The sequence below is a fragment of the Phyllostomus discolor genome, chromosome 5, assembly GCF_004126475.2.
Source record: "Phyllostomus discolor isolate MPI-MPIP mPhyDis1 chromosome 5, mPhyDis1.pri.v3, whole genome shotgun sequence".
NCBI lineage: Eukaryota > Metazoa > Chordata > Mammalia > Chiroptera > Phyllostomidae > Phyllostomus > Phyllostomus discolor.
In genome coordinates this window covers 30,679,010-30,705,421 of record NC_040907.2, presented here as the reverse complement: position 1 = coordinate 30,705,421, position 26,412 = coordinate 30,679,010, and the positions used below count along the sequence as shown (strand labels likewise).

At 48.5% G+C, this 26,412-nt stretch overlaps 2 protein-coding genes, 1 long non-coding RNA gene and 5 other non-coding genes across 9 annotated transcripts in view; 2 read left to right on the top strand and 6 right to left on the bottom strand.

Moving 5' to 3' along the window:
- The first annotated feature begins 11,483 nt into the window (after positions 1–11,483).
- Positions 11,484–26,412, top strand: part of LOC118500595 — a 16,045-nt gene continuing 1,116 nt past the window's right edge. Inside the window, exons 1-2 of the long non-coding RNA XR_004903168.1 lie at positions 11,484–11,494; positions 18,591–18,594. This is a non-coding gene — a long non-coding RNA (uncharacterized LOC118500595). The remainder of the gene's footprint in view (positions 11,495–18,590; positions 18,595–26,412) is intronic.
- On the top strand, positions 11,943–12,007 carry LOC114498276. Its single transcript, XR_003684714.1, has one exon. It is a non-coding gene; the product is annotated as a U7 small nuclear RNA (small nuclear RNA).
- Positions 13,657–16,341, bottom strand: RPS8 (ribosomal protein S8). Its single transcript, XM_028513386.2, has 6 exons — positions 16,211–16,341; positions 15,697–15,803; positions 15,109–15,208; positions 14,611–14,786; positions 14,239–14,368; positions 13,657–13,795 (listed from the first exon to the last, which is right to left on the bottom strand). The coding sequence occupies exons 1-6, from the start codon at positions 16,212–16,214 to the stop codon at positions 13,686–13,688; spliced, it is 627 nt and encodes a 208-aa protein (XP_028369187.1). The 5' UTR covers positions 16,215–16,341; the 3' UTR covers positions 13,657–13,685.
- On the bottom strand, positions 13,913–13,980 carry LOC114498294. The gene has a single exon (XR_003684729.1). It is a non-coding gene; the product is annotated as a small nucleolar RNA SNORD38 (small nucleolar RNA).
- On the bottom strand, positions 14,474–14,543 carry LOC114498295. The gene has a single exon (XR_003684730.1). It is a non-coding gene; the product is annotated as a small nucleolar RNA SNORD38 (small nucleolar RNA).
- Positions 15,290–15,393, bottom strand: LOC114498296. Its single transcript, XR_003684731.1, has one exon. It is a non-coding gene; the product is annotated as a small nucleolar RNA SNORD46 (small nucleolar RNA).
- On the bottom strand, positions 15,890–15,969 carry LOC114498287. Its single transcript, XR_003684723.1, has one exon. It is a non-coding gene; the product is annotated as a small nucleolar RNA SNORD55/SNORD39 (small nucleolar RNA).
- The window catches only part of KIF2C (kinesin family member 2C), an 18,067-nt gene continuing 16,948 nt past the window's right edge, over positions 25,294–26,412 (bottom strand). For both annotated transcript variants that reach the window (XM_028512993.2, XM_036025940.1), the window contains 2 exons: positions 26,045–26,168; positions 25,294–25,919 (listed from right to left, as the gene is read on the bottom strand). In XM_028512993.2, the coding sequence (XP_028368794.1) occupies positions 25,837–25,919; positions 26,045–26,168 (207 nt within the window). In that variant the 3' untranslated portion in view covers positions 25,294–25,836. The remainder of the gene's footprint in view (positions 25,920–26,044; positions 26,169–26,412) is intronic.

Below are 26,412 nucleotides of genomic sequence, written 5' to 3'. Positions count from 1 at the left end.
AAGTCTAAGATCAAGGTATTGACAAGGTTCATTTCTTCTGAGAGTAAAGATGCAGGCTTCTCCCTCTGACTGCACCTGATCTTTTTCTCTGTGACGTAAGCCCTTCTTGTGATAAAGACACTGGTCGGATCAGATCAGGGCCTGAGGAAAGGCCTCAGCTGAACTTGGTAACATCCATCTTTAAGGGGCCTGTCTGCAGACACAGTCACAATTCCAGGGTGCATTAGGACTTTGTAGAGGAGTCCAAACTACCTCTACTCTTTGTAGCTTTTCAGATGGGATTCTTCAGCAAAAAAGACAGATTAACAAAAGAAAAGCAAGCACGTTTATTCACATGTATTTCATATATATATATATATATATATATGACAGACCCAGGGAAGAATGAGCAATTCTCCCATGTGGCTTAGAATTCAGATTTAAACATCATCTTAATAAGGAAAGGGGAAGGAGAATGTAAGCCCCTTAGGGTAGAGTGAGTGATTTCTAGGAAAGAGGAGTGGGCCCATCAGACAGTGGATGGGAGATATGACAGAGTTTGTCTGGATGTGATGTAGATTTTCTGTCTCCTCTCCTGTGATATGCGATGACACTCCCAGGAGGGGGATTTATGACAGTGGAGTTCCTTTTGGAGGGTCTATCGTTAGGCAGACAAGGGAAATTCAAGGAAAGCCTCTTTCTGCAGTTGCCGTTTTTCAAGTGCCTACAGCTCAAACATGCCCAAAAAATGGCATATTTGGGGCTGTTCTATTATTCAGGCACATTCTGTTACCCTTCCCTATCGCCTCCCCCTGGGAGGTTAACAAGGTTCCTGAGCCCTCCTCCGGGAGCCAGGATGACAGGAGGAGGGCCTCCTAGATGCCGTAACTGAAGGGCCTGGCAGCCTGCTGTGCCTCCGCCCTCAGTGTAACACAGGCTACCTTTAAAAGACTGTATGCTCCTGCCATGCACCAGGCACTGGGGCTAAGCATTTATCTCATTGACTGTTCACAGTAGCCTTAAGATGTGGATGTGATTATTATCTTCACAGATGAGGAAACTGACATTCAAGGGGTTAAGCTTCTTACCTAAGGCCACATGTAGCTATCAAGGGGCAGAGCCAAGATCTGAACCCAAGATGTCTGACTCCTCTATTTGCTGTTTGCTGAGTTTTCTAGGGGTTACTGGTCCTCTGTCCTTGCATCCGTCCTCCCACAGTACTCTCTGCCTCCACGTCTCTCTTACTAATAGTGCCCTTTCTTCTCCCTGTGAGACTCACAGCGCGGTCCCTGCTGAGATTTTACTGAGTTCTCTGGACCTCCATCCCCCAGAGGGCGCTGTCAGGCCCGCCGCCCCTAGCAAGCACAAGTTCAGGCTCCTTGCCCACTGGGCAGCTCAGATTCAAGAATCTCTTCTAGTGTCAGGTCTCGGAAACCAGGGGAGTCTTTCGAAAATGAGAGATGCAAGCCCTGGCGGTGTAACTCAGTTGGTGAGAGTGCCCTCCTGATACGTCAAGGTTGTAGGTTTGATCCCCAGTCAGGGCACATATAAGAATCAACCAATGAATGCTTAACTAAGCAGAACAACAAAAATTAATGTTTCCCTTTCTCTCAAATCAATTTAAAAATTTATTTTTCCCCTGGCTGGTGTGGGTCAGTGGATTGAACAATGGCCTGTGAACCAAAAGGTTGCAAGTTTGATTCCTAGTCAGGGCACATGCCTGGATTACGAGCCAGTTCCCCAGTTGGGGGCCTGTGAGAGGCAACCAACTGATGTACCTCTCACACACTGATGTTTTTCTCACCTTCTTCCTCCCTTTCCCTCTCTCTAAGAAGTAAATAAAAGGACTTCCAGCAAGATGGAGGGATAGGTGGATGCACCGTACCTCCTCGTACAACCAAGATTAGAAAACCAATAATTTACAACAATAATTTACTATCAGAATAACACCCAGATCCGGCAGAGGATTTATCTGAATGGAAGTCGGGCAGCCAAGAAGTTGAAGTAGACACGTTCATCCGAACTGGTAGGAGAAGACGAGCCGGCGGGCGCAGGGCTGGCTCGGGTCGGTGGCGCGCGGAGGTCGGGGGAAGGTTTGGCGCGAAATCGGCGCAAAAGCCATCGGGCGCGCAAGAAGGCAGCGGTGATCCCTGAGTACGCAAGCTGCGGCTGGCAGACCCAGAGGGGCAGCGATTGTGGACCAGGGCAGAACTCACGGCCCGGAAGCCCAGACAAGGGTCTGAGTCCAGGGGAACGGAACTACCGCCATTGTTTTCTCCCGCCCCGCTCCCGCTCCCGCCCCCGCCCCGCCCCCACATATAACATCACAATCTAGCGACCGGGGTGCCCAGCCCCGGTGAACACCTAAGGCTCCGCCCCCCACCGTAACAAGAGCAACCAGACCGAAAAAAAAAAAAAAAAAAAGGAGAGACAGGGGGAAAAAAAAACCATGTTTTCAACAGAGCAAATCAGTCCCCCAGGACTCATCCTTTTGAGTGACCAAGAATTAGCCAATCTATCAGATGCGCAGTTCAAAACATTGGTGATCAGAAAGCTCACGGAACTGGTGGATTTTGGACGAAATTTAGATGAAAGAATGCAGATTACCATAAAACAGATGCAGGAAGACATGCGGAGGAGAGCCAATAGTGAAAGGAAGGAATATGAATCTCAAAACAATACAGTGGACCAGAAGGAAGATAGAATCAACCAAGCAGGAAAGCATGATGAAATAAGAATTCAAAAAATTGAGGAAAAGATTAAGAACATCCAAGACACCTTTAAACATTCCAATATCCGAATTATAGGGGTACCAGAATCGGAAGGGGAAAAGCAACAGATTGAGCACGTATTTGAACAAATAATAAAGGAGAACTTCCCCAATCTGGCAAAGGGAACAGTCTTCCAAGAGATCCAAGAAGCTCAGAGAGCCCCAAAGAAGTTGGACCCAAGAAGAAACACACCAAGGCACATCATAATTACATTAGCCAAGGTAAAAACGAAGGAGAGAATCCTAGAAGCAGCAAGAGGTAAGGGGACAGTAACCTACAAAGGAGTTCCCATCAGACTGTCAGCTGATTTCTCCAAAGAGACCTTACAGGCAAGAAGGGGCTGGAAAGAAATATTCCAAGTCATGAAAGACAAGGACCTACATCCCAGATTGCTCTACCCAGCAAAGCTCTCATTTAGAATGGAAGGGCAGATAAAGTGCTTCTCAGATAAGGTCAAGTTCAAGGAGTTCATCATCACCAAACCCTTATTTTATGAAATGCTAAAGGGACTTATCTAAGAAAAGAAGATAAAGAAAAGACATGTATAGTAAAAGGACAGCAAACTCACAAATATTAACAACCACACCTAAAGCAAAACCAAAAGAAACTAAGTAAACAATTAGAACAGGAACAGAACCACAGAAATGGAGGGCACATGGAGGGTTAGCAGCAGGAGGGTGGGAGGAGGAGAGAGGGGGAAAAGGTATAGAGAATAAGTAGCATAGAATGTAGGTTGAAAATAGATAGGGGGAGGGCAAGAATAGTACAGGAAATGTAGAAGCTAAAGAACTCATAAGTATGACACATGGACATGAACTAAAGTGGGAAATGTGGGTGGGAGGGGGGTACAGGGTGGAGGGGAGAGAAGGGGGGAAATGGGACAACTGTAATAGCACAATCAATAAAATATATTTTTAAAAAAGTAAATAAATAAAATCTTAAACATTTTTTGTCTGTTTAAAGAATAAGAGATGCCAAGTAAGGCTAGGACTCAGGAAGGGCTATTGGACTGAGCAATAGAGGCCTTAAGCAGTCCTTGGTGGGTGCGGAGGTGGACGTGCTAAAGCCGTACCAGAGGGAAGGGAGGTGCTTATAGCCTCAGTAGCATTAGACTCACCATGCACTTTGTAAATATTGATTTGTTTAACATTCACAACAATTCTATGAGGTAGGTATTATCTTTCCCATTTCCCCATGGGGAAATTAAGTCCCAGGAGGTTAAATGGTTTGCCCAAGGTCACAAAGGTAGCGCATGGTGGAGTCTGGGTTTGAAACCAACCAGTCTGGCTGCAGACTCCACGCTGTAATCTGCCAAGCCACAAGTCCAGCTCTGGGCTGTGAGGAGGGGAGAGGAGCACAGGTGAGTAGGAGCAGAAGGGACGGAGCCAGGCAACAGGAGAGGCGAGAGCTGGAGAAAGACAAAGAAGGGTGGGTCAGATGATTTACAGTGCAGTGGTTCCCCTCCTGGACCATAAACCGAAGGGGACCCGTCGGTGGCTGGGAAGTGAGATGCGCGGACTCAGGAGGAAGGGGCTGGATAAGGCCTGGGCGTCAATCCTTCCCTCTGGCAGAGGCTTCAGGTCCTTAGCACATACTGGAGGCTCTGTGGGAAATCACAGCCCAGTGATCCAGAGTTGGTAACAGGCAGAAGTGTGAGGGCTATAGATGGGGATGGTGGTGGAAGATCAAAATGCAGCCAGCTGGGTTGACCTGAAGGACCACAGTCAGAGAGAAGCCCCTGAGCGCCTCCAGTCCCAGAGCCTGGCTTCCCAGGTACAAGTAACTCTTTGAGTAGTAAACAGCTCAGAATGCTATGGGGAAAGCCCCAGATCAGAGCTGGGGAAAGGGCTGCGTGTCCATGATGGCCAGAGGCCCAGGAGCTGGTGTCTCGCCCTCCCCAGGTCCCGTCTTCCTCTCTCCTCCTATTGACATCCCACCTGGGCCCTGGAAGGAGAACACGACTCATCAGGCCATCAGGTTTCTAGACCTTGCTCATCCAAGAAATCCTTTATGAAAAAAGAGGGAGGGGACCAGACATCTTTAAGGTTAAAAGGGACAAAAAATAAAAACAAAAACAAAGGGAAACCTGCCCGTCTTCAAGTCCTCTCCAGCTTTATCAAGATAAACCAGACCCTTATCCTCAAGGGTCTCTCAGGCCAGAGGGGAGATCTCCCTGTAGACAGATCACAGACCAGTGGGGTTACCTGCTGCGGAGGAGAGAGGAAACCTAGAGGGTTTTGAGGAGTGCCTTGGGCGAAGGTCACAGCAGGCTTCCCAGAAGATGCTCTGAGCTGGATGGTGAAGGAACAGTGAAAAGGAGCTGGACCAGGGGCTGATGATGCTGGATAAAGATGACACGGGAGCATCTCAGAGGGCCTTGTACATCCAGCTTAAAAACCAGGCCCTCGCTGTTTGGCTTGGGACAAGCTGGTGAGGCATCAGAGAAAAGTTCCCTCTCTCCTTCTCTGAAGGATTGCCTGGTTATGGAATGCAACAGTGGACCAGCAGGTAGAACCAAAGGGATTTGGCTTTTCATGGCAATCGCAGCTGATAGCAGCTCGGGCCAAATGCCTGCAAGGCTCCGGGCTCTGTCTGGGCATCCTTCCCTTGAATACTCCCAGTTGCCCTGTGAGGAAGGTGCTATTGCTCCTGTTTTACAGAGGAGGAAACAGATTCAGAGAGATTAGGCAACCTGCACAAGGTTACAGAGAGCTAGAATTTAAACCCAGGTGTGTCTGACTTCCAAGCTGGGGCTTTCTTTAGGAAACTCTTGTGTGTGGGAACCAGCTCACAGTGTGGGGAAAGGAGCTCCCCAAACAGGTCAGAAGCAGGACCACCACTCCTGGGTTTCTGTGGGTGACAACACCTTGCGCTGGTGGACAACAGAGCTGGTGCCTTGGGCATTATTTCCTCTGTCTAAAAGATGAAGAGCCCTGGCTGGTGTAGCTCAGTGGACTGAGCACAGACTGCGAACCAAACTGTCTCCAGTTCGATTCCTGGTGGGGGCGCATGCTTGGGTTGCAGGCCGGGTCCCCAGTAGGAGTCACATGAGAGGCAACCACACATTGATGTTTCTCTCCCTTTCTTTCCCCTTCCCTACCACTCTCTCTAAATATAAATAAAATCTTTAAAGAAAAAAAAAAAGAAAAGAAAAGAAAAGAAAGATGAAGAAACTGAAGCCTGGTAGCAGAAATGCCACTGAAGCTCCCGGGCACCCTAAAAGTCAGGATGCTGCACGTGGCTGAAGGGGCTGCATCCCCAGGCCCGAGTCCCAGATCTTCAGCCTCATCAGCCCCGTGGAATGAGAACAGGGAAGGGCTGGGCCAGGGCCCTCAGAGCACGGGCTAGAAGTCTGGCAGCAAGGCTGACGACGGGACCCTGGCCCCAGGGTGTGAACCCTTGTTTAGGCCCAGATGGGCCAATTCCAGCCTTTGAAGTCCACCGACACCAGCTTTGAATCTCACCTCCAGCATGGCCCAGTGCTGCGTGATTTCGGGCAAGTTATTCACCCCCTGGAGCCTCATCTGCAAAATGGGGATGATTCCTACCTCAAGCAGTTGCCAGGAGGAGTCTACAAGAGGGTGACATAGTGGCACCTCTGGCCCAGTACCTGTCACTTAGTCAGGGCTCTGTGATCAGCAGCTGTTATGACTGCAATAATTTATCATGTGTCTGTTTTCTCACCTGGACCAGTGTGGGACAGTAATCCCTGTCATCCTGACTTCAAGGACATGGTGTCACCTGTGTGAGCTGTGGAGTCAATTCAGATGGCACTTCCATCCCTCAAAGGCCAGCCCAGCCCTGCAGGCGTATCTAGGGAGACACATCTGGCTCCTAGGGCCAGGGGAAGCTGGGCAGCAGCCTCAATCCATCAGTGACCACCTCAGTCCAGTCAAATGTAACCGGCCCAGGAGGTGCTTAAGTGTGTGTCTGTGTGTTGAGGGGGAGGGGGAAGGCTAGCCCAGGTCTCCTTCCTCAATGCAGGCTGCTGCCCAGAGCAGGTAGGCAGGTGCCGGGGGGGGGGGGGGGGGTTGGTGGTAAGAATGTCCTAGTCCACTGGAGACAAGCTACCAGCTTCGAGAACAAGACCCTCCAGGGGTAGTGGTGGGTCTGGGCTAGAACTGAATCTCCTGTCTTTAGTGGTTCAATCTCTGGTTATTCTTAGTCCTTCCTGGGAAAGACTCTTGTACGAGAGGGCCTAGGTCTCAGCTCCACACCCCATCCTGGTGTGACCCCCACACCACTGAGTTCTGGAGGGAATGCGGGCCTGCTGGGCCTGCTCTGCAGCTTCCTCCTACCTTATCTAGTGACCCGGGGTGAAGACTGGGTGTGGACGACCAGAGCTGAATGGAGGTTGCCTGGGGCACTAAGCTTGGTCAAGAGAAGGCAAGCCAAGAAGAAGGCTTGAGGCCCTGGCCAGATAGCTCAGCTGGTTAGATCATAGTCCCAATATGCCAAGGTTTCAGGTTTGATATCATATGCAAGTCAGGCATGTATAAGAATCAACCAATCAATGCATAAATAAATGGAACAACAAATTGATGTTTCTCTCTCTCTCTCTCACACACACACACAAAACAACTTAAAAGAAAAGGCTTATTGGGGAAGAGGGACAGCTCTGGGGGCAGACCTCCTACCCCAGGCCCCCGGTGCCATGATGGTTTCATACACCCTCAGGGTGGCAGAGGCCAGCTTTGGAGGCTCCTCTTGGCTGCTTCTCCCTGGAGGGTAATCACCTGCAAGCTCCTCTGCAAGGAGTTCCTACTCCTCACCGTCCTGTATGCTGTGCTCAGCATTGCCTCCCGGTGGGAGGGCAAGGTCTCAGGGCTGGTCTGTGGGAGACCAAGCTGCCCATCTCCCTCTAACCCAGACCTGCACCTGACCTTCCCCAGGCTGTGGCTGACCTAGAAATAAGGCATGTGCATGCTCAGGTGGCCGGATAATGCAACCGCTCTGCAGACCTCATCCCCTTATCCTTGGTCCCCAACAAGGCTCCCTCTAGTTCTTCCTGGTATCGTCCTTACTGTCTTCCCTGGCCTTTGGGTTGGGTTGGTAGCTCTGCGGGTCAGAATTACCCCAGCCGTAGAGCCCGGAGGTCAACCAGAGCAGGCCCAGAAGGAATGGGAGCTGCGTGTCAGGTTTAGGACTTCCTACTCACCTACCACTTGATGGACCCTCACCCCAGACAAGGCCCAAGCCACCTGCTGGCTGGCGTCACCAACCTCTGGGTACTGGAGAGGAGCTGGAGAGAGATGACACTCCATTCTCATCCTCATGGAAGCAAGGCTCAGAGTCAACCATTACCTGACCTTGAACCACCCCTTCTCTACCTGAGAAGAGCTACATTCCTTCCACTCGGTATATCAGACTAGGACCAGAAAAAGGGTCTATCTTTCTGACAGCGAGGAGGGCACTGAAGCTAAATGTGAACTTCCCTCTGCCTTGGTTCACCGTGGCCTGGACCTGGTGCTCTGGCTGAGTGGCAAGGTATGCTGATTTCCAGGCCTTCCACCTCCCCTTCCCATCCGCCCTACCCTTGGGGGCAATCAGGTTCCTATGTGACCTTGATGGCAAACTGCTGGTGGGCACAATATACAAACATCCCGCTGCCTGACCAGCTGATGGGCATCATCTCGGCCACGGTGCACAGCCTGGACCAGCGAGGCTGCCAGCCGTGCCACACCCTTGTCTGCTGTGAAGACCCTGCGTCAGCGCTCCTGCTGCGCTCTGTCAGCATCCGGGTGCTCCAGAGCCTCCCCACCACAGAGTGCGTGGTGGGTGCAGGTGCCTCCTGGGAGGGGAGGTCTGACCCCTGGCGGGAGCTCCAGGGCCCCAGCTTTTAGAGGCAGAGTCTGTCCCCCACACACGTTATCTGCAGGTTCCTTATCTCAGAAAGCGAGGGAAAAGTTTGAGAGCCTGAAATCTGACTTCAACAAGTACTGGGTACCCCAGGTCTGGCTCACCAACCTGGCAGCCCAGACCCAGAGGGATGGGCGAATCCATGATGGCACCACTCTCTGCCTCCTCCTGGGAGTGAGTCGGCCCTCCTTCCCCTAGCTTTGCAAACTGGAATAATAATTTTAATCCTTAACACTTACATGGTATCAACTGATGATTTTAATCCTTAACACTTACATGGTATCAACAATGTATCGCATATTGTTGGAAGCACTGTGTTATATTAACACATTTAACCCTCACAATCCTTAAGATGGGTACTATTATTATCACCCCCTTTTAAGGATGAGGGAACTGAGGCACAGAGTGAAAAAGAAATTTGCCCAAGTCACACAGATAATTAGGGAAGCTGGAAGTCATTCTCAAACATTCTGGCTCCAGGTTCTGCACCTACAATTACTTTGCTAAACTGCTTTCCATCACAGGCACCCCAGCCTGGTAACACCTCTGAGAATAGAATGAGCCTCCAGACCTGGCCAGGCCTCTTTTGTGCCAGGCTCCCCTGTTCTTTCCCATTGTTCGTTCCTCACTGTCACTGACTACCTCTTCCTGCTCTTCCACCAGGAGCCGAACCAGCACAGAGCTGAGCGCAGCACGCTGTCTCACTGTGGCTGGATCAGCACCCCTCTTGTCTGCCCCAAGGGGCCGCCTCTCACCTCCCAGTCTTGGTAAGACACTGAGAAGAATAAGAGATGGTACCTGCCCCAGGTCAGTCTAGTGAGACACTGAACAGCCAAGGGGTCATCCTCAAAGCCTCCCTAGACACCCATGACGGGGACCCCATTCTCTCTGGTGCTGCTGCACCTTGCTACATGTTTTCATCACCTGTGAGATCCCCCACACCCCTCGACAGGCCCCTAGGGACAGGGACATCCCACTCAGCCAGGCTTCCCCTTCTCCAAGTGGCAACCACAGCAGTAAACTCCTTCTTTGCCCTCTCCCTGGTTGGCCGCCAGTTTGTGGAGCCAGAGGCAGGGGCTGCCAAACCTTGGAAGCCTCTGGAGCCTGGCCAGGAGCTGGGGCCAGTGTTCGGGGACCTGGACATGTATGTGCCTCTCACCACTCTGCTGCAGTTCTTCATCTACGCTGGTGGCTCAAGATGGGCACATTAGGTAGTTATGCCAGCGTGCTCTGCTGGGCCCACCCCAACTTTGGGGACTGAGAATAGGGGAGAAAACTGTCTTAAAACCTGCAGGTCGCTGAACAGATCATCAACCTCTTGGATGAGGATAACGACGAATTTGAAAACGATCAGCTCATTGACCGCAACTTGTAGGTGAGCAGGGGTCTGGGGGCAGCGCCCCAGCGTGGGGGAGAAGAGGATTTTTGTGACTCGCTGCCCACTCCAGGTGTCCCGGCTTTCTGTGGTCGACTTGTAGCAGAAACTGCCTCCTGCGAAGAAGGACCTCTACCGGGAAGGAGGCTGACGCTGCCGCCAGCTGCCGCCCTACAACTTGGAGGCCGTGGCCCAATCGGTGAGGCCTTCCTTCCTAGCATCCACTTTCAGCCTGCGGTGAGTGGCCGTCGCTGGAGGAGGCAGGGCTAGAACCAGCGCGCAATCTACAGGTCCCCGCCCACCCTTTGGGAAGCCAATGACTCTGTCCCTCCCGCCTCCCTCTGGAAAGCTGGTGCACCCCGCAGGGCCCGCCGAAACCCATTTGCGCGCAGTCCTCCCACCTGGAGCGTGGGCCGCCACCCCCACCAGATCCCGCACGTGGATGCACCCCCTGGCTTGGCTTTGAGGGTCCCCGCTGCCCAGCGTCCTGACCCCGACGTCGGCCTCCAGAACTTCGGCGGCGCACGAGGGTCTCCCTGGACCTCTCATCTGCTGCGCTCCGGGCCGACCACGAAGAGGCGGCTGGGTCTGAGGACCAGGCCCAGGAGCCCTGAGCAGAGGCAGCCAGGGCGGGCTGTCCTCCCTGCCTCCCCCAGGCCCGGTCCCACCTGCTTCCGCCCCTCACGGCCCGCTTGGTGGGCAGAGCCCGTCCCGCGCCCCTGCTCGCGTACAGCGGCACTTCCTGTTTGCTCCGAGCCCGAGCAGTAAGGGGCGGATTTTGAAAGAGGAAGATGGCGGGAAGGGCCTGAGCCAAGGCTGGGAATGTATCCGCCTTGGCGGGAGAAGGTACGATGGTTTGGGGAAGTGAGACCGGAAGAGTAGACGGGGCGAGCAGACAGGACTGCGGCCCAGGCGCGGGGTCATTTCCTCGGCGGTGGAGGGCTAGGCCCATCCTCAGACTGCAGGGAGCCTGGGCGTTACTGAAGGCTTGTTAAGTTCTAGGTGGCACGCCAACGTTTCTGATTCGTTAGGTCTGGACTGGAGTTCAGGGATCACAGTTTGAATCATACATAAGAGGTTCAGAATATACCTTATCCTGATAACCTTACCCTGAAGAGGGATCAAAGTGTGTGTTGGGCAGTTTTGCTTTATCTGTAATGTTCAGTTTTTTACTTACAATGAGAATATACTACTTGTGCGGTCACAATTGTTTAGAGTTGAATTGGCATCCTAGGTGGTGATGGAGATAAGGGTTTGGGACCCGCCCTGGAGGCCGATTAAACTCAGATGTGAAGGCAGTCAGGCGCACACCACCCAGGCTAGACTTTCTCACTCCCACCAACCCAGCGGGGCAGGTGGGGGGGTGGCAGGGGGGTGTAGAAGGGCTGAAGGCTGCAGTCTGATCCGTGGTGGGATACAGTGTTGATGGCACTCGGTTCATGGGAAGAGAAGAACCTTCTGGAAAACAGCTCAGAGCACTAGATCGGACTCATTGCTGAACTGAGCTCCTGTAAGGTTCCAGTCCTCTAAGCTCAGCCTCCCCTAAAGAAATTGGTGAATGTCAAAAACAAACATAAAGCCAAAGAGTGACAAATGCCAGGCCTCAGAAGGCAGGAGTGATTAGGTGGAGGTTGAGTGCAGCCACTAGCATTGTCAGAGGACTGGATTATGATACTGGTTCCCCGGGCTGGGCGAGCACGGGATATTGGGCATTTCAGAGCCTCTCAAGGGGCCAAATCTGCATGTGGACGATAGCACCTCTCCACAGCCCTTCACTGCAAGGGTACCTGAGGGTTTTTGCTGGGTTTACAGGGGGAGGGAGCCTTGCTCTAGGGCGAGAATGGTCATCTGTGACGGCAGCGGAGACTTCTTAGAAACTACTGGTCCTGTTGGCGGTTTAGCGGGAGAAAGAGGAATAAGGTCAGTGCCTTGCGGAACTCAAGTTAGAAATGGCCAAGTAGTGCTTGCAGCTCTTTCTGAATTTGTCTAGTAGGTCTTCTGGCCTTTACTGCAAGCTGCCCCTCCACCCGCCCCCCCCCCCCCAAAAAAGGGCAAAAATGCCGGGTGTTGCTTTGACATACCTGACAGAGCCCTCCACAGACATTAGCTGCTGAGGTGGCTATGAAGACCCTCGCTGGAGGGAAGGCAGGGGCCAGGTCTCACCAAAGCCAGTGGTAAAGTTAGAGGGTTGGGTTGATTTATTACTTTTTAAAATCCTCACCCAAGGATGTTGATTGATTTTAGAGAGACATCAACTGGCCACAACCTTTAGGTGCACGGGATGACACTCCAACAGAGCCATCCATAGGCTAGGGCTATTTTTGTCCTTAAGTTGTTTTTGTACTCAAAAAGGGGGTTCATTTTCTAGTTCACCTTTTCCAATTGACTATTTGCATAAATCTGCAATTTAGCCAAGAGGAACCAATTGGATTTTGCATTTATTTGGCTGTAAAGATGTATTTCGTACTTTCCATCAACTTTAAACTGGATCAAGTCAAGAACTCATTAACTTGGCATATGTTTGAGTGTCTGGTGTATCACCACGCACCTTCCAGACACCAGACACAGCAGAAACCAAGTATCCCTGTTCCTGGGTTTTACAGTCTAAGGAGGGCAAAGGAGGCAAGCAGACTAAATTTATGCCAGGGTAAGGTGGGGGGGGCGCGGGGAGGCAAAGGACATTTTGGACGAGACTGCAGCTTAAAATTCTGTGGTCAGACAACTCACTAGTGCAACAAACACAGTGTGGCCAAACTGCAGACAAAAGCAACCCTCTGATTTAGCGATGCACGAGCCACTGGTAATCTCCCTTTTTAGTGAGAGGGAAGGGACTGGGGCTCAAGAGAAAACTTGCTTTCAACAACACAGAAATTTGGATTGAATTTCAATCACCCGTGAACCCAGGTTGAAAACTCTGAATTTAAAAAAAAAAAAAAAAAAAGGTCCAAAGGGCACAGAAGATCTAAAAGAACCAACTTTATTTTTTAAGATTTATTTTTAGAGAACAGGGAAGGGAGAAACATGGATTGGCTGCCTCCTGCAGAACCTGGCTGGCAGCCCAGGAATCCAGCCCATGACCTTTTAGATCTGCAGGACAATGCCCAACCCGCTGAACCGCAGCAGGCCTGGCTAAAAGGGCCAACTTTGGATGCAACATCGCTTCAGTCAAGGCCCATTCAACCCCCCAACACTGGGAGCCCCAATACTCTCTACTTGGCCTATATGCCACATCCCTGTCTCACTTTGGGGTGAGAAATGGTCCCCCTAGTACCTTATTACACCCCGTGTAATGTACACCCACGTTTTTGGCCCAAACTTTCAGGGGGAAAAAACCTCATTTTAAATTTTTAGTTCAATTGTTTATACTTAAGATCACTGTTTTTTGTATCATAAAGGAATTTTAGCATCTTTGAAGATACTATGGTAGGAGAAATTTTATGTAACAGATAATTACAAAACATAAAACATACAAGAAAATTTACATACCAGTAACTTCCCACATGTAATGCACATTCTTACTGTACATGGCAAAATACGGTATGTTAAGGCACAGCCCACCTAACGGGCCTGGCCTTCAGGAGGAAGGGGTTAGGGTAGTCTGCAGCATGCTGATTAAGTATTCACACAACACAGAAAACACAGATCACCTTTATTAGAGGAATCTGCTTTTTCTTTTTAAATGTGAAAGCAGGGAGGTGGATTTATTTCCCTTTCCGGGCCTTAATTTTCCTCAGATAGAACTCCAGCTCCTTGCCTTCTAGCACGTAGCCATCTGCTCGGCCACACTGGCCTGGTCTTGAAGCGATGCATGCTGCAAGAGAGGACATGGTCCTTAGCAAAACAGTAATTCGGCCCTACCCATACCCATGTGCCCTTAAAGAAAACCCCTCTGGTTCAGGCACCCTGGGGGCAGGCATGAAACCTGTTGTCTCCTCAGATGTACATGATCGTCACTTGGAATCAGTAGCAGAACTGGACAAGTTTTCATCACTGAGACAGCCCCCCAGCCTAGCCACCGACCGCTCAAAGTACTGCTGCTGAAACTCGGGCAGATGCCCATTACCCATATTTTAGCTTCACACTGATGGGCTGACCAAACATTGATTTGAATTTGTATACTGGAATCACTAATGTCATGGTGAGCCCTCTAGACCACATGGCTGGGAGTCGCAAGGACTAAGGTAAGGGTAAAATGTAGAGGTTACACCGTACCTTGTCACCCCACCCCACCCACCAACACAATGGCCGTCTCACCAAGAAGCTTGCCCTGCTGGAACTGCTCCTCCAGGAGACTGCTGATTTTGGCGTTCTTTTTCCTTTCATCATATTTCTTCTGAATTTTCTTTGATCGCTTTTTGTTTAAAATCTCTTCCTCTTCAGGAGTCTGAATAAAGGAGACACAGATGGGTTAGCTGGGAGTCCCCAAATCCTAGCTTAGGAAGGAACACCACCACAGCCTTGAACCCTGCACACCCCAACTCCTGCTGCCTTCCTCAGCACTAATGGCTTTCATCTCTCTCCCTTCAGTAGCAGAACTGGACAGAGTTTTCATCACAAGAAGGCTGGAATCAGGTTGGCCCCCGCCCCGCCAACCCCTACAGGAAGGTTGACTCCCCAAATACGTACCAGCTTGGCCCCCTTCTTGCGGCCCAGGGGCAGTGCATAGTGGGACTCGTACCACTGTCGGTACGGTGTGCTGTCGATGAGCACGATGCAGTTCTTTACTAGGGTCTTGGTTCGGACCAGTTCATTGTTGGATGCATTGTAGACGACATCAATAATCCTTGTTTTGCGCGTACAACCTGCTCACAGAAGTTCAGAATCAAGCCATGTAAACCAGAGGCCAACTGGCCTGGCCTTCCCCCCACCACACTAACTGTAACAGGGCCTCCTCTAAGCCTTTACCCAGCCACAGGGCATCAGCTCATCTTTCCAGTAGTGGCTGACAGCCACACGTTCACGGTCTCTAGATTCAGCCCCCTCCCTGGTTACAATCTCAGGGTGTTTGAGGAAGCTTCAGTCTCTCAGTGGAGGCCATGGACCTTCCCACTGAAAGCACTTATTGAGACTTTGAAGGGTTTAAGCACCGAGTTCCCACCCACTCCCACCGGGGACCTCACGCACACTCTGAGCCCCAGGAGAAGTTGCCCACGTCCAGCCTCAAGGCTCGGTACTTCTTGTTGCCTCCTCGCACCCGAACTGTGTGTATGCGCCGGGGGCCGATCTAGGAAACACAAGGAGACAGGAACTAGGTTATGAGGGAGAGTACGATGAGAGAGAGAAGGGAACATGGGCTGGGTGGAGGAAACAGTCAGTGTAACTATGACAAGTCCTAACATTGGCATGTGGCACACAGGTGACCAAGACGGCCACACCACGCCTAAGGATATTTTTTTCATCACTCTAGTTACCTCCAAGAGGGGGAAAAAACTTGGCTTCAAACACTATAAATCAAGTGTCCACTCAATAAAGACCCCAGATTTCTGCCTATAATTTGGGGACCCTGGTCCCTCCAGGCGCCCTTCAATCCCAACACACACACAGCATGTCCCCGCGCAGTCCGTTTAGCACTCGCCCAGCAGGCGAACGCGAAGAGGCGGCTCAGTCCCCGAACATCCCGAACCCCGCGGAGATTCAACAGCCACGCGCACTGCGGCACCACGGAGACCAGCGGCAGGGGGGACCTCCAGAAGGTGGAGCGCCCGCACGCACCTTAGTGTTGGCAGCGGGGCGCCCCAGCTCATATTTTCGCTTCTTGTGGTAGGGCTTCCTCTTGCCCCCGGTCTTGCGGCGCTTGTGCCAATTGTCCCGAGAGATGCCTGTATGAGAGATCAGGGATCAAGGCTTTAACCACTGGGACGCGGGGCCGGCCCTTGCCAGGTCCAGACCCCGGCGCAGGACGGGCCGCACGCTCAGTTCTCCAAGGTTGGCCTCCCCACTGAACACTCGGGTGTTTGCAGCAGTACTAAGGTGTCATCATACGCGTGCTACCCAGCCCGCGCCCTTTAATGCGGCAGCCATGTTGGTTGGTAACGCCGGCCGCCCCGGCTCGGGCCCTCTTACGGGCTCCAGCGCCAGCCTCGGCAGCTCAAACGCAAGCACAACCATCCTCATGGCTGTTCGTTGCTGAGGGTCGGGGCGCTGACTCTGATAACTTGACTGCGAGGCACGATGGTGCCGGATTGAGCTCGCTCCTCTACCCTGCCCCCAACACGGCGAAACTCACCCATGGCTTGGCGCCGGCTGGAAAGAGAGAACGCAAGGAGTCACGGTCCGGTTTGTAAAACGCAGTCCCGCCCTACACGTTGAAAGTGCCGTGCAGTTACGACGTTTTTTGCGACCAAGCCGCTGAAACGCCTGTAGTGACTACAGTTTGGTGCCGCGCGAGGGCCCCCTGGCTTGAAAAGCTGCTCTGAGCTCTGAAATCAGAGCGAAAACTTAGGTTGGGAAGCGCTGTGCGAGCTTTGTTGGAGGTTTACGGCTCATCTAGGGCACAACCAAGGGGAAGTAGACCGGCTTTGTTTATCTTGTGAAGAGACTCGTTTTAGAAGCTTTTTCAGAGGCCCAGGATGAGAGACGTGGGTGCGGATGCGTTAGAAAAGGGTGAAAGGCAATAGAGATGGAAGAATTTGGTGAGAAATTGGATGTAGGAGTTTAAGGAGAGGAAGGTGTGTCAAGGATTTCCGATAACTCAGTTATCAATTGGATGAATATTAGGGCCATTTTTACTGAAGTGTGGTTGGTAGGCCAAGGTTGGAGTTGTGCTGGACATGTTTTGAGATCTTGGGGACTCGTGTAAGTGGGAATGAGAATGTTGGGACCCAAGAAAAGCCACCCCCAAACAATCACATAATGGCATATTAGTTACTTTAATTAAAATTACTTGAGCTCTGGCTGGTGTAGCTCAGTGGATTGAGCGTGGGCTTGCAACCAAAGGGTCGCTGGTTCGATTCCCAGCCCAGGGTAAGTGCCTGGGTTGCAGGCCAGGTCCCCAGTAGGGGGCGTGAGAGAGGCAACCACACATTGATGTTTCTCCCTCTCTAAAAATAAATAAATAAATAAATAAAATATTTTAAAGAGAAAATAAAGCTACTTGACAAAGCAGAAGAGCACCTGGACTTTCGCTTGAATGCAGGGAAGTCCCATGTGAAAGGGGTTCTCCCTGCACCTGATAGACGCCCGTTGTTGATAGAGTTGAACAACTCAGAGCCGGACAGTCTGTGTGAATAATCATTGGCTTTACTAATTTACCATCCAAACCCAAGACTAGCTTAGCACTAACTTCCTTTGTCCTGTCAGTTTCTCACAAATTTATTACCAAAAAATGTTAAAAGATGCCTGGTTTGATCATTTCTCAGAGCCTCATTTTATTGTCTGAATGTCATATTGTGATTCTCCCATGTGTACATGTTAAATTGCTTTTTCTTCTATTAGTCTAGCCTTGTATCAATTTCATTTTTTTGTTGTTAGTCCAGCCATAAGAACTAAAGAAGATAAAAGAGGGGAATTCTCCCCCTCTCTGACAACAGGCAGCTGAATGTTTGTCTGGTTATCCTTATAAGAGATCTGGACAGATGTTATTTTTGGGACTCATTGGTATATAAATGGTAATTAATGCTACCGGTATGAATATAATCTATGGAAACAGCATAAGGCAAACTTCTTATAAAGGGTAAATAGGTTTTGTGGGCTGTAGGGTCTGTGTCACAGCCATAGACAAAGGTAAACCAATGGATATGACTGTGCCCCAATTAAACTTTATGGATACTGGGATTTGTCATGAAATATGCTTTTGAATTTTTTTCAAACACTTACAAACATAAAAATCACCCAGTTCATGGGCCCAGGCAATGCACAGCAGTGTGCTATCCTCTACCATAAAATAAAGAAATGCAAGAAGAACCCTGGCTGGTGTAGCTCAGTGGATTGAGCGTGGGCCTGTGAACCAAAGGCATGCCAGTTCGATTCCCAGTCAGGTCTCCAGTTAGGGGTGTGCGAGAGGCAACCACACATTGATGTTTCCCTCTCTTTCTCTTTCCCTTCCTCTCTCTCTAAAAATAAATAAGATCTTTTGAAAAAAGATTATGCAAGTAGAAAAACAAATTAGAAATATAAGAAGAAGGCCTAGGTCCAAGGCTTGAGGAATGGCAATGTTTAAGGCCAGATAGAGAAAAGAAGCCAAAAGGAGCAATTCGTGTGACAGACAGCACAGGTTGAGGGTCATGTCATGGTCTCAGGCCACAGTGATGTCTAGTTAAAAGGAAGACTAAGCCTTGGCTGGTGTGGCTCAGGTGGGCATCATTGCTGGTTCAATTCCCGGTCGGGCGCAAGTGGCAACTGATCAATGTTTTTCTTCCTCCCTCCCCTTCTATCTAAAAATAAATAAAATCTTTTTTAAAAAAGGAACACTAAAAGTGATTGTTGGATTATTGAGTGGCATTGGCAAGAGTAGTTTCTGTGCAGTGGAGTGAAAAAAACGTGATTAGTTTTTTTTCAAAAGTTTCAAATGGGGAAATTTTAAAAAAGTACATGTAGATAATGTTTTGAAGAAGTTTAAAAAGGAGGAGAAAATTAGGGTGATGGCTGAGGAGGAACACAGAGCAGAGGGCAGTTTTTAAAGAATAAATTGCAGCCCTGGCTGGCGTAGCTCAGTGGATTGAGCACGGGCTGGGAACCAAAGTGTCCCAGGTTCGATTCCCAGCCAGGGTACATTCCTGGGTTGCAGGCCATAACCCCCAGCAACCGCACATTGATGTCTCTGTCTCTGTCTCTCTCTCTCTCTCTCTCTCTCTCTCTCTCTCCCCCCCTTCCTTCCCTCCCTAAAAATAAATAAATAAAATCTTAAAAAAAAAATGTTGCCTTCAAAAAAAAAAAAGAATAAATTGCCTGATGAATAGGCCCTTTTACTCTTGGCTCCAGATCCTGTCCCATTCATTGGAAGGGACTCCCCTAACATGATCCCTTCTTTCTTCTGTATCTTCAGCCTTCTCCTGGCTTTCCAGCACGTTTGTAATACAATCTAAATTCTTACCAGGAACTGGGAGACCCAGGAATAGGGGCAGTGTGACTCCATGTGATCATCCTGGAGAGAGCCTCTCTCCTGCTCCCCTCTGACACCCTAGCTGGCCACCATTCTGTTTGCTCTGAGACCATTGATGTTGATCATATTAGGCCTTTGGTCCTTCTCTCATTAGTCACCTTAAAAAATTATCTCCCCAACAACCTCCATCACCCACATTCTAATCAGGGCGCAGGTATATACCCGGTATATAAAAACATTTCTTACCATCCATATCCTAAAATCTCATTATGTCTTGTTTCATTCATTAGAAAAAAAAATCCTCTTTAACCTTCTCTAAATGTTGCTTTCTGAATGTTTCCTTTGCCTTCTAACAGAAACCTGGTTCTCTCAAAGGACTCTTCCTTGTCAGCCCCCTTAGTGGAGCACGGTGACACGGTCGTTCTCCAGATGTGAGACAGGCGTGCTCCACGGTCTTCATCGACAATTTCATGACATTCTTACTCTGTCTTCCCTAAAACCCACAAACCTTATATTTTATGCCCTACAACCATAACACTACCCCTCTTTACTGAACTTATCTGTAAATGTTGGTTCTTACCAACTTGTGCCTAGAAGATTTAAATTCTGACTCACTGTCACCTTAATACTTACTACTCCTATTGTATTTTGGGTGCCTACACACGAGCAACACAGATGCCTGAGGCAGCATCACTAGTTGGGGCTAATAAAACTGACCAAAAAAACCCACTTAAAAAGAATAAGTAGGGCAATAAGGGCATTTGGAAAGCTCAAAAATATTCCCGGGAATATAGGAGGCCATGTGCATGCATATGCAGGGCTGAGTATGTGCCCAGCCAGGAAAGACCTGCAGAGGCCCTCAGAGTAGTGAGATGTGGCTGACCTTGAAGCTCTGCACAAGCAGCAAGTAAAAGCTTTATCACATAAGCAAGTAGGATTTATCCCAGATTTGCAAGGTTGGTTTAACATCTGAAAATCAATTAATGTATATACCATATAGATGGAATAAAGAGGAAAATCAATCAAAACACAGGGAAAAAATAGACAAAATCTAATACTTTCATGATAGAGATACTCAACAAATTAGAAGCAAAAATGAACTTCCTGCACCTGATAAAGGCCATCTACAAAAGCTCCACAGCCAGTATCATCCTTAATGATTAGAAACAAGACAAGGATGTCCATTCTCACCACTTCTATTCAAAATTGTATTGGATATCCTATCCAGGGCAATTAGGCAAAAAAATAAAAGGAACGGAAAGGAAGAAGTCAAACTATCTTTATTACAGAATGCATGGTCCTATATAGAGAAAAATGCCAAATAATCTACAAACAAAAAACAAAACTGTTCGAGTTAATAAATTCAGCAGAGTTGCAAGGTGCAAGATCAACACACAAAAATCAGCTGTGTTTTCATACACCAGCAATGAACAATCTGAATAGGAACCTAAGGAGAATAATTCTTTTTGCAATAGCATCCAGAAAAATAAAATACCTAGGAAATAAACTTAACCACAGAGGTGAAAAACTATAAACACTGTTGAAATTAACTAAAGCAGACCTAAATAAATGGAAAGATATTTTGAGTTCATGGGTTGGAAGAGTGAATGTTAAGATGGCAATATTATCCAAAGCAATCTACACATTCAGTGCAATCCCCATCAAAGTCCCATCAGCCTTGTTTGCAGAAATGGAAAAGCTTATCCTCAAATTGATATGGAATTGCAAGGGGCCCCAAATAGCCACAACAATATTGAAAAAGAACAACCTTGGAGGGATCACACTTCTTGATTTCAAAATTTATTACACATTATGGTAACCAAACAGTTCAGTATTAGCATAAAGATAGACATATAGACCAATAGAATACCATTTGAAGCCCAGAAATCAGCCCATATACACATGGTCAATTGATTTTCAACAAGGGTGCCAAGACAATTCAATGGGAAAATAATAGTTTTATCAACAAATGGTGCTGGAAAACATGGATATCCACATGCAAAAGAGTGAATTCAGACCCCTACCTCACATCACCTCCAAAAGTTAAAATAGATCAATGACCTAAGATCATAGAGTTCTTGGAAGAAAACATAAATCATCATAGCCTTGGACTTAGCAATGGATTCTTAGATATGACACTAAAAACACAAGCAACAATGGAAAACAGGTAAGTTGAACTTTGTCAAAATTAAGCTTTTTTTTTTGTTTTTGAGCCCTAGCTGGTGTAGCTCAGTGGATTGAGCTCGGGCTGCGAACCAAAGCATCACAGGTTCGACTCCCAGTCAGGGCACATGCCTGGGTTCACACATTGATGTTTCTCTCTCTCTGTCTCCCTCCCTTCCCTCTCTAAAAATAAATAAAAATAAAATCTTTTAAAAAATTTAAGTTAAGTATTAAGTATTAAATTTTTTAAAAGATTTTATTTATTTATTTAGAGAGGGAAGGAAGGGAGAGAGAGAGAGAAACATCAATGTGCGGTTGCTGGGGGCCGTGGCCTGCAACCTTGGCATGTGCCCTGACTGGGAATCAAACCTGCGACACTTTGGTTCACAGCCCCCGCTCAATCCACTGAGCTACATCAGCCAGGTAAAAAAAATGTTTTCTTTTTTAATTAAGCTTTTGTGCTTCAAAGGATATGCTCAAGGAAGTGAAAGACAACTCATAAAATAAGGGAAAATATTTATATCTATTTTTCATTGATTTTTAGAGAGAAACATCAATGCGTTCCACTCACGTATGCATTGGTTGGCTGCCTCTTGTATGTGTCCTGACCGGGAGATTAAATTTGCAACCTTGGTGCATCAAGGTGACGCTCTAACCAACTGAGATACTCAGCCAGGGTCAGAATGAGGGGAAATATTTGCAAATCATGTCTTTGCTAAGGGTCCAGTATCCAGAATATATAGAGCTCTTAAAAATCAACATTAAAGACAATCCAGTTTAAAAACGGGCAAAGGACTTGAATATACCCAAGAATTGAAAACATATGCTTAAAAACTTGAACGTGAATGTTCCTAACCTAAAAGCTTTATTCATGATGCTGAAGTGGAAATAACCCCAAAAGTTCAACTGATGAGTAAACGAAAGGTGGTATATCCACAGAATGGAATATTATTTGACCACAAAAATAAATGAAGTACTCACACATGCTACATGATCCATTCTTTGGGACACATGCTAAGTGAAAGAGGCCAGATACAAAAGACCGTACTCTGTATGATTTCATTTATATGAAATATCTAGAATAAAGAAATTCATAGAGAACTGAGATCAGTGGTTTTCTAGGGCTGGGAGAAAAGGGAATTGGGGGTGAAAGCTAATGGGCATGGGGTTTTTTGGGGTGATGAAAACATTCTAGAATTAGTGGTGATGGTTGTCCAATTAAAGATTTTATTTATTTTTAGAGAAAAGGGAAGAGAGGGAAAAAGAGAGGGAGAGAAATATTAATGTGTGATATACTGGTTGTCACTTGCACAGCCCCAAGTGGGGACCCAACCTATAACCCAGGCATGTGCCCTGGCCAGGAATCAAACCAGTGACCTTTCGGTGTGCGGACCAGCACTCAATCCACTGAGCCACACCAGCCAGGGCAGTTGCCCAATTAAATAAGTAAGTATACTAAAAACCACTGAACTGTGTACTTTAAAAGAGTGAGTGTTTTTAAAGGTTTTACTTATTTTTAGAGAAAAGAGAAGGGAGGAAGAAAGAGAGGGAAATATCAACGTGCAGTTGCCTCTCTTGCGCCCCTACTGGGGACCTGGCCTGAAGCCCAGGCTTGTGCCCTGACTGGGAATCATACCAGCGACCCTTTGGTTCGCAGGCCAGTGCTCAGTCCACTGAGCCATACCAGCCAAGGCAAAAGGGTGAATCTTATAGTATGTGAATAATATCTCAATAAAGCTGCCATTAAAAAAAAAAGCCCTGATATATTCCAGAAATAAAGGCCAGTGTGGTTGGAGAACAGTGAGTAGTAGGGTGTATTCATTCATTCATTCAAAAACATATATTGTGTGCTTACTCTTTGTTTTAGACATTGATACAGTATTAAATATAACAAAAATCTTTGTCCTTATGTGCTTAAATAGCTAGCACTTTTTAAAAAAAAAACATTGATTTATTGTTCCACTCAGCTATGTATGTATTCATTGGTTGATTCTTGTATGTGCCCTGACCAGGGATCAAACCCACAACCTTGGCATATTTGGCTGGTAGGCTAGGGCCTGGCTAGTACTTCTTAAATGTGACATTGTACTTACTGCTGTATGTGTATTAACTCGATATTCATAATCTGTACCAGTGTTATCCCCACTTCACAAACAGCACTAAAGGTTAAACAACCCACTGAAGGTTCTGCAATCACAGAGCTAGGATCCCACTCTGTAGTGTGGTTTCACAAGCTGGATTTTTAGCCTCCAAACTGTTCTGCCCAAATTACGTTCCCACTGGACCAATAGAGAAGAAGTGATTGGACAGGGCCTAATATGCCACAGTAGGGCATTCAGAACTTTTAAGATTTATTTATTTTTAGAGAGAGGGGGAGAGAGGAAGAGAAACATTGATGTGGGAGATACATTGATTGGTTGCCTCTTGCCTGCCCCCAACAGGGGACCTGGCCTGCTACCCAGTCATGTGCCCTGACTAGGAATTGAACCAGTAACTTTATGGTGCGCAGGCTGGCGCTCAATCCACTGAGCCACACCAGCTGGGGTTGGGAGTGTGGGGGGGTGGTATTCAGAATCTATCCTTTGTGCAAAGGGATGCTATTAAGGGGTTCCAAGCAGGAAATAACATAAAGATCCCTCTGGCTGGTTGGGGAGAATAGGTCACTGGAGTTGAGTTCAAACAGGAGACGTTAGGGACTCAGATGGTCATCCAGGTGAGAAGGTAGTCAGGCTTGGGCTGGTGGCATTCTTTCATTTCGTCTTCACTTCTGTCAGGCTGGTAATGCTGGCAACATTTTACAGATGAGGGGAAGGTTTAGGTTATCTGGAAGCTTAAATGTCCTTAGAGCTGGTGCCATTTCTGTCAAACATCTGATTCAGCTAAATTTCTGAATCCAGGTCTTATATTTGGCTGTTGAATGGTACCTCAAATTCATGTATTCTCTCACCATTAAGTTGGGAATACCGTTTCACAAATGAAGTAGCCAAGGGTTAGAGGGCCACAACTTGGATCTGTTCGGCACCCCCATCTAAGTTTCTGCAGGAGCCCACGTGCCCCCTGCTCCCCACCCATCTTCCTGAGACCTTTCTTTTCTTTTTTTTTTAAAGATTTTATTTATTTATTTATTTAAGATTTTATTTATTTTTAGGGAGGGAAGGGAGGGAGATAGAGAGAGAAAGAAACATCAATGTGCGGTTGCTGGGGGTTATGGCCTGCAACCCAGGAATGTACCCTGGCTGGGAATCGAACCTGGGACACTTTGGTTCCCAGCCAGTGCTCAATCCACTGAGCTACGCCAGCCAGGGCTAGATTTTATTTATTTTTAAAGAGGCAAGGGAGGGAGAAAGAGAGAAAGAAACATCAATATGCGGTTGCTGGGGGCTGTGGCCTGCAAACCAGGCATGTGCCCTGACTGGGAATCGAACCTGCGATGCTTTGGTTTGCAGCCTGCGCTCAATCCACTGAGCTATGCCAGGGCAAGAGACCTTTCTAAAACACATTGGGTTGTGACTCTGAGACAAAAAGTGTTAGTGGCACATTGGATAATTTATGCTTCATGACACTGAATATGGACTCTTCCAGCCCCCAAATGGTCTGAACCCTATGTTTGGTCCCTCCATCTACCCAGGAAACTTCTTATATTTCAAGACCAAATTGAAATCTTTTTGTGTAGCACACCAAGTGCTTTCTTCTCAGTGTTCCCACAGAATCTTTTTTGGGGGCAGGGGGTGGGTCAAACTATTTTATTGAGGGTCAAAGGGCTGGGAAGACGAGGTCCAATGTCCTTGGCCCAGCTGGGACCCCCCAGCTTCACAGTGGCTGAAAACCCCACAGAATCTAACAGGCGCTCAGTAGACCGTAACTGGCGGAGCATGATCTCCTTTCTGCTTACAGCTCCAGTTCCCAGGACGGAACCTGGGGCCGAGTGAGCGTCACTGAACAAGACCGAGGTTGGAGTCTGCAACATGTCACTTAACTGCGGGTGTGGATTTGGTTTCCTGGGTAGAGTATAGAACCAGCATTGTGCAGAATTGCAATGTGTCCTTAGTTCCAGAGGGTCCAGTCATATCCCAGGCCCTTCCCACACGCCACTCAACAGACTGATTTTTTTCCCGGTTCTTTATTGTTAGACACAATGTAAAAACACAACACAGAAAACAAGCCAAGATTCTCTTGGATCTAAAAAAACAGCAAGGAAGAGGTTCTAGAAACTTCTAAAATACAAGACATATTAGTGCCCAGACCAAGGGTGTGGATGGCAGACCACAGCCAGCAGAACGGAACTAAGGTTCCTTGCCTCTGCCCAGAGCCAGGACAACCCCAGGGAGCCCTCCACCAGTGGCCAGTCCACACAGGCAGAATGCAGACCGAGGGAAAACTCTGTGCCACCAGCCTTCCCCACTGGGAGAGAAGGGCCACACCGGATAGTTAAAAGTCCCATTCTCCCATCCTTGCTCCCTTCAAGGCTCCAGTTGAGGAAAAGGAGTGTCCCTCTCACTCTGATGCCCTCCCCGTCTGTCCGGCCCTGATGCCCCAATACTTGGCATTTACCAAAGCCTGTTTCAGCTCAGAACCTGAGCCCAAAGTTCCCGGGGAGGGGTTAGATGGTGAAAGGCTGGCGTGAAACCAAGCATCTTTATTTGCAGTCGTCACTGGGGCCGTTTCTTGCTGCTCATTTGTTTGCTGGCCTGCTCTTCCAGCTGCATGGCCAGACGCAAGGCCTTGATGGTATCTGGAAGGAATGGGAGGTAGTACACTCGGGGTCAGTGAGTGTCTCAGAGGCCCCATTCCCTTGGGGCAGAGCTGCCATCACCCGCAGAGGCCCCGTCCTGCTGCATCCCACCCAACTGCACCCACCTTGCAGGGCTGAGAAGTGCTTGGCTTGCTGGGCCAGGGCAGACTCTGCCTTGTTCACAAAGGTCTCCAGGTCATAGTCTGGCTGTTCAGTCATCTCGGAGAGCTCAAGCCAGCCTGGCCCTTGCTGCAACAGCACAGGGATGACCTTGTCAGTTCAAACAATGACCAAGCCAATTTAGCAAGTCATTCCTGAGGCCCTACTTCAATGCAGATGCCTGGGCAAGAAGTCCATTCCTCCAGGCATGGCCCACCCCTGCCTCCTGACTCTCTTCTGCAGAAGTCCTCAAACTGAATCCATCCTCTTCCCCACCCCAAACTCTTCCCCATCTCTTCATATGTTTATTTTATTGTATTTTCCCCCCATTACC